This window comes from Ylistrum balloti, unplaced genomic scaffold (assembly GCF_031769215.1).
Source record: "Ylistrum balloti isolate Yb309-2 unplaced genomic scaffold, AGI_CSIRO_Ybal_v1 Utg371590, whole genome shotgun sequence".
Lineage (NCBI taxonomy): Eukaryota > Metazoa > Mollusca > Bivalvia > Pectinida > Pectinidae > Ylistrum > Ylistrum balloti.
Window position 1 is genome coordinate 249775 of NW_026782817.1, and position 17305 is coordinate 267079.

At 35.4% G+C, this 17305-nt stretch overlaps 1 protein-coding gene across 1 annotated transcript in view; it reads right to left on the minus strand.

Annotated features, from left to right (window-relative positions):
* Positions 1-16528, minus strand: part of LOC132563111 (uncharacterized) — an 86495-nt gene extending 69967 nt beyond the window's left edge. Inside the window, exons 1-2 of the mRNA XM_060227871.1 lie at positions 15403-16528; positions 15180-15188 (exon numbers count right to left, since the gene is read on the minus strand). Coding sequence (XP_060083854.1) covers positions 15180-15188; positions 15403-16528 — 1135 coding nt within the window. The remainder of the gene's footprint in view (positions 1-15179; positions 15189-15402) is intronic.
* Positions 16529-17305: the final 777 nt, after the last annotated feature.

The following is a 17305-nucleotide window of genomic DNA, read 5'->3' on the forward strand; positions in this document are numbered from 1 at the left end:
AAAACCCTTACTATTATCCACAAATTTCAGCGGTAATCTGATTTAAGCACTTTTTGTACTAAATTTGGATTGCGCCAATTGCAGTTTGTACGTGTTGTTTACAAAGCAGTGATCGAAAATGCTCGAATTCATCCTTGCGCTAATTCAGTGTTAATGCGCTAAACATTGTTTGTGTCGAATTAAGCACAGAATGTAATCATATTTCCTGTCGTGTTGGTATGTTATGCAAATTAAACTAATTTGTGGACATGAAACATGTTCCCTCACTATTTCTATGACAACAATAATGGCGTCATAATGGTCACCGCTCAATGCAATCTCAACAAGAGTTGTTCACAATACACGGCTCAATATTAATAGTTGAACTGGCGGTGAGGGTCAAAGTCTGACGTCATGCAAAACTATGGCGGCATCCCTCAAAACACCAACGAAGGACACAGCTGTTTTGTATGCCCTCGATCAGCGTAAAAACCAACATTTGGGATTTTTGGGAGATTATGTGCTAATATTGTAGTCTTACTATCATCAGTTATCACTTATGTAACAGTATATCCCTATGTATCTCCAGAACACGTAGTGAAAGTGCAAAATGTAAAACACAATGGTCGGTGACTGTTTACTTAAAAATTAATCTTCCGCGATATGGTCCATAACGTTTATAACCATGTAAAGTAATACTGTCTTTTTCCAGATAAATAAACACCTGTTTTCAAAATTTCAATACATTTAACAAGACAGAAAAATGATGAAATATTATATTATTTGACACAAATACGTTTTTCAAGAATCTTGAAATGGCGTGAGCCGTTTACAGAAATGTTATTGGGGTACCGCAATGCACTCTGGGAGAGATTGCGTTGGATGTTATTTCACTTCTTTCTGGCTGGTTTACATAGCAACAGATTCGTGCAAATGTCACACATGCAAATATACATATAATGTAAATATTGAATCACACATTATTCTCTGACACCATATTTAAGCTGTTAGCACATTTTTGTTTATGAGCCACAAAGCACATCGCTACATTGTTATATGTATAATACTACTGGCCTTGTATGTCTGTGGCTATAAAACTGTAAATAACCAGAACTATTAACACCAGCCGTTACATGTGTACGCAGTATCGCGAGATATAACGAGATTTGGTACGGCTGATAAAATCCGGTAATTGCGCAGAACGTTAAAAACCACGATATGACGAGACTGGTAACGGTTGCGTGGTTGGATGTATCGTAACATTTCTCTGTAATCTGTTGTTTGATCCTTAACATTCCAGATCCCAATGAGGCATAAAATTTTCATCATGTTATCGGTCTAACGTCATCTGTACCTAAATACAAAATGGCGGACGATGATTGTCTGTGTAGAATCCATCCAACGTCTCTATGTGATGAATAGGGATGCATGCCATCATCATATGCTATGATACGATATGCACCCATACATAAATGTCTATACAAGATCTGATATGTATTTCGAGGCTATAAACGGTCTCCATAAGGTGATCAGTACTTAATCATTAAGGGTACTGACCATGTCCATATAATGTTAATGGGAGGGTTGGGGGGGGGGGGGGGGGGGGGGGGGTAGAATAAGTTTATAACCTGTTAAAATCGTATATGTGTATATTTTATTAGGATCAAGTGATGGATATGTCAAGCAAAAGTTCCATGTATGTCAGGTCTAAATAAGAGTTCTGGATGATCTACATAAGAGACCAAATGTTCACATCAGCCAATGTATTTCTTTTTCAATATCACTCAGTTGGGCTCGTGAAAAAAATGTCTATTCAGTAAATTTTCATGCTTGTGCTATGTATGGGACTGAGAAGTCTAAGAGTGTCATAGGCAGAGCACAGCTCAAAGGAACTATTAACTGGAGTGTAAACCACATATATACTGAAGACATTAAATTCAAATCCGCATAACCGTGTTTTCATTTTAGTGTTTACAGATATTTGAGTGAAAGATGGCGTTAAAGAGCTGTATCACCAAATGAATTACAGATGTAGCCTTTGGCCTATCTAAAGATTTGCTTAAAAAGAACCTGCACATATGGAGCTGACTTCCATAGATATTTATGGGATATGTGTCAACACAGAAGCAACAATATATAAGTGGAAAGAGCATGATTCTGCCATAGAGACACACGGACAGGAAGCACGTCATGACTATATCATGTGTTCTTGGACAGGAAGCGTGTCATGACTAAATCACGTGTTCTTGGACAGGAAGCGTGCTACGACTATATCACGTGTTCTTGGACAGTAAGCATGTCATGACTCTATCACGTGTTCTTGGACATGACTATATCACATGTCATGACTCTATCACGTGTTCTTGGACAGGGTGTGTGCCATGACTATATCACATGTTCAAAGAAAAGTATCGTGTCATGATTATATCACGTGTTCTTGGATAGGAAGCGTGCTACGACTATATCACGTGTTCCTGGACAGTAAGCATGTCATGACTCTATCACGTGTTCTTGGATAGGAAGCGTGTCATGACTAAATCACGTGTTCTTGGACAGGAAGCGTGCTACGACTATATCACGTGTTCTTGGACAGTAAGCATGCCATGACTCTATCACGTGTTCTTGGACAGGGAATGTGTCATGACTATATCACATGCTCAAGGAAAAGTATCGTGTCGTGACTATATCACGTGTTCTTGGACAGGAAGCATATCATGACTATATCACGTGTTCTTGGACAGTAAACGTGTCATGACTATATCACGTGTTCTTGGTCAGGAAACATCTCATGAATATATCACGTGTTCACTGACAGTAAGCATCTCAGGACTATATCACGTGTTCTAGGATAGGAAGCGTGTCATGACTATATCACATGCTCAAGGAAAAGTATCATTTCATGACTTTATTACGTGTTCACTGCCAGTAAGCATGTCATGACTATATCATGCGTTCTTGGACAGGAAGCGTATCATGACTAAATCACGTGTTCACTGACAGTTAGCATCTCATAACTATATTACGTTTTCACTGCCAGTAAGCATGTCATGACCATATTATGTATTCACGGAAATGATGCATGTCATGACTATATCACGTGTTCACCAACAAGAAGCATATCGCGACTATATCACCTGTTCACGGACAGAAAGTGTGTCTTGACTTTATCACGTGTTCTCGGACAGGAAGCGTGTCATGACTAAATCACGTGATAACGGACAAGAAGCATGTCATGACTATATCACGTGTTCACAGAACTTATTGATATAAAGTTTTTACCCCGGAACACAATTAACATCCCGATCAGGTTGCGTATACCTAACGCCAAGTTAGAGTAAATTTGAAACAAATTAACTTTTCTCACAAACATACTATATTTTAGATGAATGTCATGACTGTATTTAATATTCATCGAAACCACTTCTAATATAATACAAACTGATCATCACCTAAAAACACCAATAACCATTTAGCCATGTTTAATGAAAACTGATCTATGTCCTCTGACGCTGCATTTTAAAAGAAACCTTAAACAGTACTGCCGTTACATATTCGAACAATCTATGTCATGTGCTATGTTCGTGTATCTGTCGATAATTACTTTGTTGTTTTTGTATAGATAATTTAATACACGATCTGTAAAGGAGATATCAAAATGTGCATTATTTCTGCTGAATATGGATTAGTTAAACAACGCTAAAAGGAACAATGGACCAAACCTTGGCCCATTATATCCAACATATTATATACTGTCAATTACACATTATCTTATTAATCTATTAACGTACACAATGTCTTAAATCTCGCATGCTTTTATTTCATGAGAACAATTGATATGACATATAAAAATACTTCTGTTTGGTTATGCTATTTAAGGTACGGATGAATACAGAGTATATTTATGTATTACACTTTTTTCAAAATTTTATGAATATTCATACAAACCGTGAGTAGGAGCAATGTTTGAACTTTTATTTGAAGCTAAAAAATAGAAATAGAAAAGCAGTCTAAATATAGATATCAGCTGTTTACACGTTATTGTTTAAAGAACAATAGTACACTTTTAAAGGCACATAAATGACCTAAATGCATCTAAATACATCGTTTTACATCGATGTACTCCTGGGTACTGTAAAAAAGGCATTTTCATTGGTCTTAAATTTCGTGGATTTTGAAATGAGTATTATTTCGAGGGCAATTTTTTTCCAGGGATTTAAAGTACTTCAGAAATTGACTTAAAATCTATTGTTTTCGTGGCTATAGATAAACCACGAAAATAAAATATAACCAATAAAATTTCAGAAAAAAAGTTACATATATATAGAGAAGCGTTATGTTACACTTGATTTATATTGAAATAAGCATAAAAACCTAAATAATCCTAAACCTTTTCATCATGTTACACATTATATTGGTTTGAAATTGACTTGATGATAAATGTAATGGATTCCATCGCAAAATGGAATGGAAGAAAAAAAATAGCTATCTGAAACGGAACAAAGAAACACTGGGCATTAAGAGTCTATCAAACTGACAGCACAACCCTGTTTCCAGAAATACCACCGTTTATTGTAAACCACGCAGCATTTGACATGCTGTCTTCTGTAAAGTGTTTAAGTTACACAGCTATCCACGAATGCAATAACGTCGTCCAAAGATCCGGGGAAAGTGTATAGGTCACGTACCAATTACCAAAAAATAACTAGGTTATTCAACACTCAAAGAAAGTATTAAGGTTGACCAACAATCTAGTCACTAAACAATTGAGAAAAAGAGTGTATTGTCTCACACATGACAACCGTTAGGAAGTCCCTTGGCAAATCTAGATAAAGCATTTAGGTCAACTAAGAGCACTCGGGCAGCCAAGCAATCCAAAAAAGTAACAACAGTGCTCAGTAATCCCAGGAAGTTATAATAGTCACGCAAAAACACTGGAAAATAATTCCGTCACTTCATAATCCAAGAATATAGGTCATCAGTCAAATACGGAAGTGTCCTAGACATTCAGTAAATAAGATTGGTGTTAAGGTTAACCAACCAACCAACAAAGAACGTATCTAGGTCACCGTAAAAACCAGGAACTTACCTAGGCATCCTGGCAAGCCAGAAGGTATCTAGGTTACAAAAAAAAAAATAAACAGGAGTACATCTAGGTCATCTAACAATCCAACCAACCAACCAACCAGGAACCAACCCCCCCCCCCCTACAATCAATCAGGAACGTAGGTATGACACCACACAAACAAGGATAACACCTAGTTAATGCAGGCAACCAAGAAGGTATCTATGGCAGCCAACAATCAATGACGATGCTAACAAGTATGTCATCTAAAAAACCAAATTAGATGTAGGTTATTAAATTAACCAGGTAACTAAGTAACACTATAAACCAGAAAGGTGTCATGGTCACCTAACAAGCCAGGGAATCTTTGAGGTTGCCTATTAAACCAAGAAAGTTATCTTGGTCAGTTTATAAACCAGGAAAAATCTAGGTCAAAAGAATGACATCTTTTCTCTATCCTATTCTTTTGAGAAGTAATAGAAGCAAAAATAGGCTTTTTTTTTCAATACGTCCTAAATGGAAGCAGGATGTAACGAAACATTGTTGTATACTTCTCTCGATTATTACGCCAATCCATCTACATCACAAAATTTGTTAAATTTGCATATTCATATACTACTATATAATGGCCAAACATATTTGGCAAACGTGCTGACTGACTTCTCAAATGAACGAGAACCAGGACATTCCGTACACAACATGGTGCATGTCTTTAAAAGATTAACTTTGTTGGTAGTACGCGCGTCAAGACGCTACAGGCATGAAACATTAATAAATAAATGACACGATGCATCATCAGAGACAGATATAACATCATGGATATTGATTAATTCCAACTTATTTGTTTTATTGCCAAAGACAACAAGTAAGTATGGTTACAGTCATGATTATTAAGATTGTGATAAACCTTGCTTCTGTATGTTTCTCTGAAAGAAGCATCTTGTAGGACATCAGAAACTACTGTGCATGTCTTTTGTTTTTGTTCGTTTGTTTTTGGTTTTGTAGAAATCTTCAGCAATATCCTTATCCTACAAATGTTATAGAAATATTTGAAAAGAATAAAACCAACACGACAAATGTATTCCGCTAACGTTTTCAGGCCTAACGGCCATCTTAAGGAGATACATTTATCATAATGTCTTGGTACTGTCGATATCACAAATACTAAAGTGTATATTCCTTTATTTCTTGGTAGACATATTTCGTTTCGGTATTGATAGAGAAAATTCTTATGATCAGAAAAATAAACGTTTAGATTTAAGTTTGATGAGGCTCAGTCACAAATCATTGCCACGTCTATGTGAATAATCGTATAAACATTATTTGAACTGATGATGTTTAATGAGGTGCATACGTAAACCTAACATCAATATCCTTCTCCGAGAATCATTATCGCGTTTACCCGAGATAGAAAAAAAATCACCAAAATAGCCTTAGGTGGACGACACATATCACAAATGAGAAAAATAGAACGAATTTCAATTTCTCCTGAATTGTAATGTTTACAATGACATAAGACCGTCATTATTTGATTAATTTTTATCATGAATAGTGTTTTTGCAAGTCTTAATAACATAAAAACCTCAAAAAATACTGCCATGTGAACAGAATCTTATTAATTATAAAAATTAACAGCTTTAACAAAACTTGGATAAAGTATGAACAACACAAAACAAAATTACACGGAGATAAAAAAAAAAAAAATAGAAAAAGATCTGGTGTTCTGTTCCAGAAGGGTAACCGCCTTCTGCTTCATCTACATGGTCAGTCCACGTAAGCAGTGTAAACGTATAACTTATTGTTGTTGACTTTTTATATCATTCCCAGTTATTGTACACATTTGTACTATAATAAACAACATTTATTATCTCTAATAAATATATTCTGTATATTCTATTACAAAGTTGCTTCATACAAAAAAAATCCATTATATATCTATATCAAGTTGAATCAGTCAGAAAGACTTCTTGAGGAATACTTTTTTCGATGAGCTAAGCGACTTTGACATAACGCGGATTGACTGTATCATATCGTGACTATTATCAAGGGAAGAACTGAGATAAGTAACATTTGATAGAAGATCTTAAGTATCCTATCTGTTTGTACTGTATCGATCGTCTGTGCCTTCTGCCTCTCGTCTCCACACACAGGTTATAAGTATACTGTCTGTCATGACAACATGGTTGTATGAGATGACGCTCCTATAGAGGTATGATGCTCTAGTAAGGTATATCATTGGTTTTAGACTCTGTGTTTTTTTCCAAGAATATATCACAATGTTCCTGCATCGAAGTTTTGCTTACTGGCGATATATTGTTACTGTAAATAACGTCATTGTTATCACAAGATCAGTTGCAAAACAAAAAACAGAACAAAAACAAATCAATGATAAATAAATAAATAATTCATAATGAAAGAAATCACGATTTGATGATATTTACAAGTATAGTTTCTTTGTTTGCGTCATTAGAATATTTACATAATATATATTAACTATCAGATAATTTTGATTAAACTCTTAATCAAACTAAGGTGAATTTCCTTCTTGTGGAGATAAATTGTTTATCTTCTTAAAATGGTTGTAATACAAAAAGATATCGGTTAGTGTTGTTCCATATATCACATTTACATTATCATGTAACACATAAGAGAGCATGAAAATATATAACCGGGATCAATCTTAAAAATCCATAGTCATCAAAAGTCCTTATTTATTATAAGAAAGAAGTTCCATGATTTTAACACAAAATACGTAATAAAATATTTCACACAGTAGCACAACGTAGTTCTACCACGTTGCGCAATTGAGTTTTCCCAGGGTTGTGTCAGTCCCAAACACCGAGGTCTGCTCAATGTGCACCATCTGCTGGTTGGGCTATGTATTACATTACGTTTTATAACCGATTATCAGGCGGAAACGGGAAGACATTTCCCAATGATATCGTCACAGATTGATCTAAGGTATGAAAGATAATACTATACTATGAAGCATTTTTTTCTTTTTGTAATATACCACAATATTTCGCTTATAAGACACTTTAAAATTCATACACCTTTTATTACATGAAAAATAGATTACGGTAATCATAAATATTGCTGCGTCTTCTGTGTCTACAATATCTGTGTTTGCAAGTGGACTTAGTTATTCATCCAATCTTATTAGGTTTTTTCCATGTTATTAAGACTTGTGGTATCACTATTCATTTAAAAAATACATAATATAAGATTGATCTGATTTCACTACAACACATTACATGCTATCACATAATGAAATTTATTCTAGTCTTTTCATTGCGTGAGTGTGTCTACCATCTATATTGATAATATGTTTTACAGTTATATTCATTTGAATAAATTTTACATGAACATTCCAATACTGGATACACATGTGTAGATGATACTAGCTGAGAATATCGTAATAATATTAGTGATCATGGACACCAGGCACCAGTAGCTAAAAAATCAGTTAACCAGTGGTTAGTGAAAAATTCAAACTGTTCACCCTGAACAAAAAACACTCTTAAGGCAAAATTAACACTAAAATGATATCAATCTGACATGTTTCTACAAATGTACGGCTGTGAAATGATAAAGAATGATTCTAGTTTTGTTTAATTCATTTCTGAAAATTTTCACTAACCACTGGTTATCTTTAACCTTTGAACATCTGTGGCCAGATGTTGGGTTCTTTCAGATATTAGCTTTTGCATTGGCAATGAGAATACTAGAATTAAAACAAAAACAAGAAATACTAACATGTCAACATAACAATAATTCAAATTCAAATTTTACAATGAGACGTACAGGAAGAATCAGACCAGGTGTTCCGGAAGGAAGAGTAAGCGTCTTCTGCTTTATCAACAACACTCGCCATGTAAACTTTGGCCAATCCAAGTAAGAAATGTCACGTTCACAAATGAGAACACGGTATAAAACAACAAAAGTATTCTCAAGTTTCAACGGAGAGGAAATATGTATTTGACTACTTACTTGTACTGTATGAACTTATACATATGTTGATAGTTTTAAATGTTAAACCTATATCGGACATCAGCGATGCATTTTAGCATTGTCATATTGTTATCGATCATTCATTGTTAGAATTTGCATTGATACAGGCAACAAGTTAAAAGCATTGAGAATGTACATAAATGACACAAAAATAATTCCATACAGTCCCATAAAAAACAACGAAGCGATGTGAAATGTTTTAACCTACATTTCTGAAATAGAATACGGACTGAAGATTTCATCAGACATTAAATCGGCATATCAAAGAGTTGTCATTTGAGTATGGTCTGACTCGGAAACAGTTTAAATTCAATGTAACTTACTTGAAAAGGTGTACATGTGCGGATATATTATTACCATTTTTGTAATAAGAGTAATTTTTACTTTACAACGAATTGAAATGTCTCAAATATATTTAGTATATTTTCCATGACCATCTTTGAAAAGACTGTTTGCTTGTTGTATTTTAGTCACTTTTCGCCAACAGTTGCAGCAGCCCACTATCATAATCACGCTACAAGACAGTTTCAATATTTCCTAAATTCTTAATTTACTAGTGTATTGTTACTGCGCAAAATGATCTCAATTTGCCACAGATTAAAACATGCCCTATGAATTTGGTTATTGCACAAAAGACGTATATGTAAAAGTTAATCAATATTAAATTGTCCACCGTCACGGTTGATTAGGGAGTCATTCATGAGGAAACAACATATGTTGTAAGGTACACAATAGTAATAGTTATAAATAATGTATGGCAAGTGTACGTCGTACGGAATAATGACTAATAGAGTCTATTTGTTAGAACCTTGCAGATCTGTTACATCAACATCGATTTCACAACAGTCAGCTTTCTTGATATCCACATACCGTATTACCATAAACGGACCCATCATACGGCAACAAAAAAATCGAAAATACCAACGTGTCAACAAAATTTTAATTAAAAGAAAAATTCAATGGAATGATGGAAACTTGAACAAAAGAAAATATTATCCAATGACCTCTTAAGACATAAAAGAAAAGAAAACCAGCACGTCCGGAAGAGAAAACGTTTTCTGCTTTATCAACGACACACGTCATGTAAATATTGGTTAATCAAAGTAAGTGATGTCAAGTTATCATTTGATAACAGGGTTGACAACAAAGGAACCATCATTCATACCATATAACACTTCAATAATCATATCGCAAAATGATTAGAATATTTCCTGTGAAGGTCATTGGAAGGACTATAAAAATTTCCCTTCAATTTTACCAATATCTATCTCACAGTAATTGTAAGTAGTTGGCAGATGTACTGTACAGCGGAAATTAAAAGTAGTTGATAGATGTACTGCACAGCAGGAATTGTAAGTGGTTGATAGATGTACTGTACAGCAGGAATTGTAAGTGGTTGATAGATGTACTGTACAGCAGGAATTGTAAGTGGTTGATAGATGTACTGTACAGCAGGAATTGTAATGGTTGATAGATGTACTGTACGGCAGGAATTGTAATGGTTGATAGATGTACTGTACGGCAGGAATTGTAAGTATTTGATAGATGTACTGTACAGCAGGGATTGTAAGTGATTGATAGATGTACTGTACAGCAGGAATTGTAAGTGATTGATAGATGTACTGTACAGCAGGAATTGTAATGGTTGATAGATGTACTGTACAGCAGGAATTGTAAGTGGTTGATAGATGTACTGTACAGCAGGGATTGTAAATAGTTGATAGATGTATTGTACAGCAGGAATTGTAAGGGATCGTCAAATGCAATATGCTACGGTAATTCAGAGTGGTTGACAGTTGTAATGTACAGTGTCTAATATATTCAGTATACAGTAATGATTCTTGGCAACTTTAATGCCACAACCGATTGTTCCAAGCTTAGTATCATGCAATACAACCATCACCGGCACCGTCGATATGTAGTTTGATGGATGTAGTGTACAATTCTTATGATTAGAATCATATAAATCCCGTTGACAGATGCTGGTTTCCTTTATAACATATTTCGTCCTATAACAATGACTGTTCATTGTCATTTAGGTAGAGAACATTATTGTTTAATTAAAACACTTAAAACATCTATTCAAAAACACATGTTCCATATGTACAGTGATACTTTTAATAATTATCAAATCACTCAAAGATCGTAAATGAAATAGAGAAACATATATTTATAGTTTAAAATGTATTCAAACATCACTGGCACGACTTTACTGTCACTGTATGAAAGAATCGTGTTTTCTTTGGCTTCTGTAATTACGTAAGACTTGATGGAAGTAAATCAATACTAGATATTCCAATCACAGCTTATATGGGAGTCAGTCATGCGGAAACAACGTTTGTCGTAAAGGTGGTGACTAATACAAAAATGGTCGTGTATTTCTTAAATAATGCCGGGTCTTATATACGCATGAAAAAGTTGCAAACTATATTACTACAGTTTGCTGTCAAGCATTTTGGAAACTTAGTCTTTCATACTGATCAAGTACTGTACTCACTTTTCACCCATAAAATTGACTGACGTTCTGAGCCAGTTTTTTTATCGGGGCTTAGACGAGTTGCTTGGCACGCGTCGTCATCGCGTTGGTAATTGGTTGGATCCGGGTTTCGTTTGGGATTTACAATGAATATTAATGAAAATCGACAAAGAACAGCCAGCCCAGTAATTCAATCAGTTGAAGCATTGTTATTGTATCCAGAATGAGTTATTTTTTGTGAATGAATTCTAGAATATACCACATTGGTTGCAAGCGTCGACAGGTAGGCAAACCCAACAGAACCAGTCGCGCGATATCTTGATTTAACAATTGATAATGTCACGAAGAGAAAAAAAAAGTCTCGATACAGTATATTTAGTAATTTTTTCGACTGTCACCAAACCCACTCTATCGAGACGATCAGCAGTCATAAATTATCATAAAGGAAAATACATTCATTTAAGTCTAACTTTTGTTTTAGTATTACTGTTTGTCTAGCGAAAGTGCACGTCATACAGTAGTTTACCAATAAATCGACAAAGACATGTAAGGGAATGTTTGAAAGTTAAACAAGACTCTCTAGCATACGTTTCATGCATTTAGTAGAGACTACAGTAGGTGTCACAAAAAAGTTGCATTTGTCATTCTGAGGGATATGTCAAGATCGAAAGAGTAGGGTATACATTCACTGTAACAAGAGACATTATATCGAGTCAGGATCTGGTATTAGTAGATACAGCTACAGTAACGAGGGGAATTACATCAAGATAAGATCTAGTAATAACAAATACAGCCACTGTAACAAGGGACGTTGTATCGAGATAGGATCTGGTATTAGGAGATACAGCTACTGGAACGAGGGAGAAATTATATCGAGATAGGATGTAGTTAAAACAAACACACCCACTGTTACAAGGGACATTATATCGAGACAGTATTTGGCATAAAATACACTATAACGAGGTAAAATATATTGAGAGAAAATATAGTGATATGATATATATTCACTGTAACGAGGGATAAAATGTCCAAAGAGGATCTGGTAGTTAGAAAATATAACAAGGGGAATAATAATTAAAACAGGATTTTTGTATTTAAAGATACAGTTAATGCAACGAGGGGAATTTATATCGAGAGAAAATATGGTAGTATGAGATACAGTCACTGTAACGAGGGGCGTAATATTGAGAGAGGACATGGCATTAAGAGATACAGCGATTTTAACAAATCATATCGATTTTTGTTAACGGGAAAATTATGCAATTGCATTAATGATTTATGATGAAAATGAAACATAGTAAATTAATATTAGTGGTATGGGGATAAGTAAAACTTTAACATGTGGTATATGTAAATGTTCTAGACATGTAGTACAGATGTTTCTTGTGTGGTAAAACGTCAGAGTATATGGTCAATCACCAGAGGATCCGGTAACCTCTCTAGGAATACAGTACATTGTATCTAGATTGATGCATAGGACTAAAATATGATTCATTATAATCAATGGGAACATGTGATCTACTTTTGTAATGAAGTGTCAGGGTTTAGAAGATCTTGCTTAGAAATAATCCCGAAGTGCCATAAGAGGTTTATGTGTGCGATAAGGAGTGTAAGACAAAGTTATGAGGTGGGTGGTAAATTATCTTTTCTTAAATAACCAAAAATTTAGTGACCACGTCCATCATAATAACCAACCAGAATTGGACGTCTACCGCTTACCTCGGTATTTTCCTACAACGAACTCAACATGAGCAGCTTTCCACCAAGCTTTATGATAAGCGTGATGATTTCAATATCCTTTTTGTGATTCTTCTATTTTTTGATAGCAACATTCCTGCATTTCTGGCCTACATGTCGTACTTGATATGATATCGAAAGACCAATATCACAAATTTCCTGTAAAATTACTGTAACTGTTAGACAAATTTGACAACACAGGGTTTCGAAGTTCTGATGTTTGATGAAAATGTTGGGGAAATTTTACCGTCGTTAGAGTGATTTCAATGAGAAATGTTCTATTTTTGTCCGATATTAGACTGGACGTGTTTGATGTGTTACAGTTTGCTTGTTGGTTCCTATGTTCTATATCTTGTTCTCATAAAGATGGTAAATTATCCTTGTGTGCGCATAACGTCGGATGTATGGTAAATTCCCTAGGGATTGGTAATGGAGCTAGGTTTTATTATCTTTGTGTGTGAGGGCGTGTGGTGGTGGTGGTAGTGTGTGTGTTGATGTGAAAGATCTAAGCCTATGATATGAATGGTTAAGGATCTAGATGTGTGATAAAAGATCTCATTGTGTGAGAAATGTTTAATTGGTTTGTGGTAAACGATCTAGATATATGACAAATTCTTTTGTTGTACGTAAAAACATCTTAGCCTACGGTATAGGTATGAGATAAATTGTATCGATTGTACCCAATATCAGAGGTATATGGAAAACATTTTGGAGCCCTGGAATGTGATAAAATACAGCGGATTGGTGGTGTATCTGTCACCAAGGTGATGATTAAGGATGGAGGCTATTGGAGTGAATGTGTGGTAGATTATCTAGCTGTAATATGTGACGGTTGTAGACAAAGTCTAAATTTTGGTAAAGTATTTGTACATACAATATAACGCTGTTTATGGTTATGAAAAGGTAGGATTATTGTTGTAACATAGATATAATACAATGAAAAACACAAGAAAATACCCAACATCAACGGGGTCAAACACAGTTTCGATACTGAGGCAAAATTTTTAAAAATTATACAAACTCCTGACAAAAAAGATGAGGAGAATAAAACCGGGTGTTCCGGAAGGGTTACCGTCATCCAGTTGTTATTACAACATCCAAGAAAATAACAGACAAGATAGTGTAGGGTAAGGGAGATTTTGAAAGAAGAAAAAATGTAGTATTTCTGACCAGAAATATATAATATTTGAGTGTTTAAGAATGATGTGAAGGGAATACGGTTGTGATGAACGAAGACATAAATACAATTTGATACAATATCTAGATGTCTGTCATATCTTAGGTAATTAGTAATTTTGGGCACCATGTTACACTATGTTGGGGAGGAGTAAACGGGGTAAAAGACTCCTGTGACATAGTAAAGAATCAAAGGGTTTGGTAAATATTCAAAAATAAAATGTGAATAGTTAATTTTCTGGTAGAATATAAAAGAATAGTAAATTGTATGTTTTGATGCAAAATAGGGTTATCCGTACCATAAATGATTGATAAGGTTTATAGGTGTGTGTTGGGATTGTCATTTAATGCATTTGAGAGATGAATTTTACCTTGTAACATATATGACTAATGAGAGTAAAGTGGTACGTATCGGCCTAGTCATTGAAAGGTCACACCTATACAGGTCATCGATTGAAAAGTATAATCATATATAGCTTATATACAAATATTTAAACCTTCTAATTAGTATTTTTGGAAAGGGTCAGCATTTCAAGCAGTGGTATTGATTTTGTTGCATATTGTTAATGTAATAAAAAAATATGTGTAGTTATCCTGTTATCTGTTATTAATCAATTCGTGATACCATCCCGAAATACCATATTACAGCATCGCCTGAAAATTGTCAATAATTGATAAAGGAAGTGTGGAAGAGTGAAAAATCGGCATAAACAAAATTATAAGAAGAAAACAACTCACCTTCTGCCACTATGTTAAAGGAAAAAAAATTAAAAAATCAAATTCAAAATGGATGTATTCAAATCAAAACATTTTTACCATTAATTTCCATTTGAAGTAAAATGGAAACTTGCATAATGACGAAGTAAACCTTATATACTACAGTAACAATCATTACAACAATTTGAAATATGATAATATCAAGTATATGCTCATTTTCTACTGAATGTATGTAAATACTTACATTTCTTCGTTGAATAATTTATCCAAAATGAACTCGTTACGCTGATGACTAAGAATAATATTCCAAGAAATCCAAACAAGAAGGCTGCATATCGTATTTGACTGAAATACTTGTGTTCCCAATAGTCAGTTAGAACACGCCAGTCTCTCACTGAAAGATGTACCTCAATACGACTGGGAAAATTTCTTAATTTCTTTTTTGATTTTTCTATAACGTGGTACGTTTTATAACGCTGAATTCTATGACGTCGTATATAGTTGATATCGTCCTCAGAAATATAGTTCCCTTTTAAATCCTCGTGCACAAACATGAGCCCCTCCTCCCGGGCCTTTTTTATGGGGGTCGAAGCCCGCTCCGTGGGTTCTGAAATAGCATTGGCGGGCAGTTCTAGCCGCCGCCGAAATGACGCCCGTCTGTCCCGGGACCATTTTGTCCAGGCAGACTCTGGTAGTCTACCCAAAAATCTAGATCCACTTCTAGACCGATATGATCCAATGGAGGTTCGGCTTTTGATAGAACTTCGAGGAGAAGATCGTCTGTTCCAACCATTGTTTTCTGTATCGTTTATATTCACACCGGAAGAAAGATGGCTTTGAGATTTGCCTGGAATGGCAAATAAATCGTCAAAGTTTGTACCGTCTGGGTACATAGCGCTAGACGTTCGCCTAGGCTCACATAACACTGTTGTGGAGCCCTCTCTATCCCGTTCCTTTTCTCCTCTCCCTCCTCTGTCGCCTCTATCACGCTCTCGCCGGCCTCCGCCTCCTCCACCCCCTGACCTCAGTAGAAGAGGCTTCCTGTCTGTCCGGTCCTTCATGACGCTATCCACTTCAGTTGGAGGCTTGCCAAATTGATCCTCGCCCGGTGTACACCTTCTGGGTTTTTCATTAAAACTATGTGTACTTCTTATACTTTCCTGTGAAGAAAATCCAGATGTGATGGTCTCGCCGAGTCCACTAGTCTCTGTAGAACTTTGTTGGTGTATTCTTTGTAAGCTAGGAGACTTTTCTTTGAGACCTCCACTATCGGGAGATAAAAACTTTTTTTCACCACCACCGCCATTTGCTTTGTTGTTCTTGCTGGTTGACTCCGTACCACAGTTCTTTTCCCCTTCCTTATTACCCATGACGAGCGTTCAATAACACAATAGCTCTAGCTCCACATTGAACACCTAATTGTGTATGTTTCTACCTATTGCATAGGCGAGCATGCTCTAGTACTACAGCAATGTAACAACATCAACACTAGTACACTCTCTATCATATCTGATAGTATCCATATCTATAAAACATGGAGTTAATATGTAAGCGACATGTGGCAGTGCTAATACTAAGCGAAACATCTAATATCGTATTGTTTGATACTAACGCGAACGATTAGTATTGACACGCGGAGACACGAGGATGACAATGTATATATATACAAGTCTACCGTGGGATCAATTGACACTGGGAGATTCTTTGTCGTGTCGCCCATCATTCTTCCTCCTCTTGTCCCTCCCACAGTGCAGGCACCGCTTGATGTAATATAACTTAAACTGAAACATAACGGATCACGGAATATGTCAGCGTATTATTAAATTAGTAGATTTAGAACCAATATCACAATGTGACTAGTTAGTCACTTCTGCTGGTTCATCCCTGCTGTGCTAACAAGCCTGCCCTCAAGCAGATGTTCGGTGTCACTCTGCTCTTTTGTAGTTGTCACGGCCTACTACAGCACAACTATAGGAAACATTTGATCGTGCTGGCAATGCATATTTAAACAATATTCAATAATGTCACACTAACTCATTTTACATTTGAAATGATGGCTGGTTTCACGGGAAATTTTCGAAGTGTCTGAGAGTGTCAGAGGTGCTTAGCGTTATCAGAGAGATTACTTCATCCTTTTAAGCTCGTCA